Here is a 4,206-nt window from a genome sequence, read left to right on the forward strand (position 1 = left end):
GCAGCATTCCTTCTGAAAGAATCAAGGTGGAGATTGTTGAAGTATGCTTCTATCAGATTGAATGAGAATAGAGAAGAGATCGGATCGAATAGTACAGATCAGATGAGTTCGGTGATCAGATGAGTTCATGGCCAGATCGTATACTAGGATCAGATCGATGTGATGGTCAGACGAGTCTTCGGATGAGTTCATGCAGATAGATTGCTCGAGTATTGTGACTTGGTTAGAAGTCAGATGAAGTGTCCAAGAAGCTATACGCTTGCAGGAAGATCGAAATACAAGGGCAGCTGTTGACCTAAAGCCCAAGATGAAAGTCGGTCTAATTCTCTATATAAGCAGATGGAAGCTGGCCGAAACGAAGAGAACAAAAAATCAAATTCTTCATAATATATTGAGAGAAGAAAAGAGAGATTTCGGAGAAGAGAAACAAGCGAAGATTGTGACGGAAAGAATTCAAGTATCAAAAGCTTGAATTGAGTCTGTATCTAGCTTGAGAGTTTTTCGTTGTCCATATCTGTAATAAGCTCTGTTCTTGAGCTTGGATTATTCTGTTGGTGATTAATAAAAATGTGTGTGTTGCTCTCCCGTGGACGTAGGCATATCTTTGCCGAACCACGTAAATACTTGCGTCGTTTAATCGCTTTGGCGTGAGTTGGTTGATTGATCTGTGTGCGTTGGTTTTATCTGCTTTCTGGGATTATTGTTCTTATCTGTGTGTTTCGTTTGCCTGGTGAATTCTCGATCTTCAAATTTCGGATTGATTCCTTACAAGCTCAGTTCACAGAACTACCCCATTTGGGTATGAAGACCCACAAATCCATTCATAATGAGACCACATTTATGAATAGAGAAGATAAAAACTAAGAAAGCTTGCCATATAAATTTGACTTTACTTTAGTCTGAACCCAATATGCCTTCAAGAACCGTGGCGTACAAACCAAAAAACCAAACAGACAACAAAGTAGGCGAGAATCCCTACCATTTCATTCGAACTTCTTGACTAAAAGATTTTCAAATGTCTTGTCACGCAGATAATGGAGGAGTGTCTGAATTCTGCCATGTACTAAAACCAGACATGTAACGGTCACCCATAACCGCATCAGCTGCAGCAATGGTTTCAAGCTCCACCATCTCTTCTGGAGTCAGTTTCACAGCTAAAGCTACAATGTTATCATTAAAATTCGCGATCTTTGTTGTACCAGGTATGGGGCACACGTCATTTCCCTGATGATGAACCCAAGCCAAGGCGAGCTGGGACGGAGTGCATCCCTTCCGAGTTGCCATCTCATTCACTCGATCAAACAAAGTCTTGTTATGCTCAAGATTCTCTGGTTGAAACCTTGGTAAGAACTAATGCACAATGTAAAATACTAACATTAAATTGGACCCAAATAAAGGATAACGTAAAAAAAAAAGTAAAAACAAGGCCGGTGCCATAGGTTTTTTCATGATTTTATCATGATCCAGGTGCCAATAAACTACGGGTATATGAAGATTAAGATTACATTTAATTCAATAAACATGCCGGCACTTAGCTGCAAATTTGTTGGGTAAGGCATGACAATGAACCAAGTACTATCCTCTGATGCAAGATTATGTTGGAAACAGGATATGTAAATCACAATCAGGTAAAAAGAGTACCACGGTGTAACTTTTGAGTTAATTTCTACGAAGAAGACATTAATTTCGGAACAAAACGCAATTATTATATTTTCAATTTAAAACTCAGTATGAACATGTAAGCAAACCTTTCTGAAGTCCCCTTCAGTTAAAGAATCAACCACCTTTGCACCAGAAGAGAAGAACCCTCGTCCTAGAGGACTGTATGCTACTATCCCTATCCCGAGTTCCCTATACATGTCATCAAGGATAAATGAAGTTAGACTTTTAAGGTTCCCACAACCATAAGAAAGAACTTTGAACCTCGTAATTAACGAATCAAAATACCGGCAAGTGGGGATGATTTCTTCTTCAACGTCTCTCGTCCACAAAGACCACTCCAACTGCACGGCAGTTACTGGATGAACCGCATGTGCTCTTCTGATTGTGGATGCAGATGCCTCTGATAAACCGATGTATCTTATTTTACCTTCTTCCACTAGTTTCTTCAGCTCTCCCATCTTCAGATGCAAATGGTTCAACCATTACAAATACAAGTATTAAATGGATGGTGAACTATATGATCAATGGCTGGCTCAGCATCGGGGAAAACAGTATTGGATTCTGTTGTTTTCAAATGATTCACAATCATGTGAAATCTTTTCAAAATTTCTTTAAGCCAACTGAAAATTCATTTGTACTACAAGCCCCTGATTTTTAGTGTCACGTGTTCATATCCATTTTAACTCGAACTCAGACCTAAACCTGATCTTATGATAACAATAACAATACAAAGAGAAGTAGAAAGTTATCAAAACAGGGGCATACACATATTCAAGGGTGAATTAGAAACTAACCGTGACCTCGATTGGCACACGCGTATCAATTCGATGTTGGTAATAAAGATCTATGCAGTTGATATCAAGTCGTTTTAAGCTCGCCTCACAAGCTTCACGCACATACACTGGGTCGCCGCGTATTTCCCAATTACCATTGGCAAACCAAATACCGAATTTTGTAGCCAATTCCACTTTGTTCCTCATACCTTCCTTCAAAGCCTACATAAAACCATTGGAAGAGAATTAAATAAGATCTAAAGTAAAGAAAACCCAATATATATATATATTTAGCTTAATAAAAAAAGGGATTCACCTTGCCGAGGAGTATTTCGTTTGTGTGAGGGCCGTACATATCAGAGGTGTCGAGGAAGGTGATGCCAGAGTGAATGGCGTGGTGGATGAGCTTAATCATGTCGGGCTCGGGCTTCGGCGGCCCGTAGAATGCGGGCATCCCCATGCAACCCAATCCTTGGGCCGAAACTTCCAGGCCCTGACTGCCCAACTTGATTCTTGGGACGGTAATCTCAAATTTTGCCGCCATCGCTGATGAGGAAGGTATACTGTAAAAAAAGATAAACGATGATGAAAGATCAGTGGACTTGGGAGATATCGCTAGCTTATCTCAGCAATAAATAGAGTACTTGCTTATCTCAGCTATGACGCCGGACATCATTATTTTTCGAAAATTCGTTTAATTTTGTATTTTTATTTTTATTTCATTTTGAGATTATACATACGGGAAATTGCCTTTAAATTTTTTAATTCTATATACGGGAAATTGTCTTTAAATCCTAATTAGAAAACTAAAGTTGTTCGTCAATCCTTGATTTAGAGTTTCTTTCTTTCAGCCCTCTGACACCATCCTGCCATTTTTTTTGGACTCTCCAATTGAGATGAAATTATGAAATTACCCTCAAATAATATGTAAAATCACTAATACCCATTGATCATAAATATTTATTTAATAGTTTTTCTTCTTTCTTTTCAATCCAATGTTTACTTAATTTGTCTTCTATTTGAATCCTTCATTAACGGCTAAATCAACGACGATCAATATATTTGCGTCGATGTTTTGTGCTACAAACTGAGACGAAAAGAGTTTAAAGCGAAGAAACATTAGATAATTTTGATAATCTTTGCAAAGAACCAGCATCGAAACAACAAGTTTAAGGTAGATTTTTTCTGAAAAATTAAGAAATTTTTAGATGTAATTCCATCCGGATGATTGGGTTTTTTTTTTCTTTTCCAATTGAGCGATTTTTTGAGTTTTTGTATGATGTGTTGTGTTTATGTTGAAGTTCCTTACATCGCGTGAATTATACAAATTTGATGGACAACATTTAGGTTTTACATATATAAGTGGGTATGTGGTTCATCTCAACCAATTATGTATTGATTATCTAAAATTCGCATTTGTCCTCGATTATAATGATTTCATTATCAATTTTTATAGTTTAGTACTGGATTATAAATATTATGTGGATATTCTTGTAATATTCAAATCAGCTGCTTAAAAGTGTGATCTTGTTATTATTTTTGTTGTTGTGGAATGTGTTATGAATAAAGTCTCGATCTTTATTTTTTAGTCTTATTGTATTGATTGTGATTATTTTTCTTATCTAAATTCTTTACTTATTTTCCTTTATTAATTGTTCGAAATTCTTGAATGATTATGCAGACTTTCGTTTTACTCGAAATCCTTCAATAGTATTTTAAGGTTCATAAATTATTTTTTAGTTATTTATGTTCATGTGTTTATCTCTATTTT

General features: G+C 36.6%; 1 protein-coding gene across 1 annotated transcript; it reads right to left on the reverse strand.

Moving 5' to 3' along the window:
- Positions 1-843: 843 nt before the first annotated feature.
- LOC140884643 (probable aldo-keto reductase 3) lies at positions 844-3,051 on the reverse strand. Its single transcript, XM_073291465.1, has 5 exons — positions 2,752-3,051; positions 2,457-2,657; positions 1,948-2,120; positions 1,749-1,851; positions 844-1,350 (listed from the first exon to the last, which is right to left on the reverse strand). Exons 1-5 carry the CDS (start codon positions 2,977-2,979, stop codon positions 1,024-1,026), a joined length of 1,032 nt encoding a protein of 343 aa, XP_073147566.1. The 5' UTR covers positions 2,980-3,051; the 3' UTR covers positions 844-1,023.
- Positions 3,052-4,206: the final 1,155 nt, after the last annotated feature.

The sequence above is a fragment of the Henckelia pumila genome, chromosome 1 (genome assembly GCF_033568475.1).
Source record: "Henckelia pumila isolate YLH828 chromosome 1, ASM3356847v2, whole genome shotgun sequence".
Taxonomy (NCBI): domain Eukaryota; kingdom Viridiplantae; phylum Streptophyta; class Magnoliopsida; order Lamiales; family Gesneriaceae; genus Henckelia; species Henckelia pumila.

Coding starts and splice junctions, on each gene's coding strand:
- LOC140884643 (XM_073291465.1), bottom strand. CDS start 2,979: ATGGCGGCAAAATTTGAGATTACCGTCCCAAGAATCAAGTTGGGCAGT. Junction 2,658..2,751: donor ACGAAATACTCCTCGGCAAG/GTGAATCCCTTT, acceptor GGTTTTATGTAG/GCTTTGAAGGAAGGTATGAG. Junction 1,852..1,947: donor GAAATCATCCCCACTTGCCG/GTATTTTGATTC, acceptor TGACATGTATAG/GGAACTCGGGATAGGGATAG.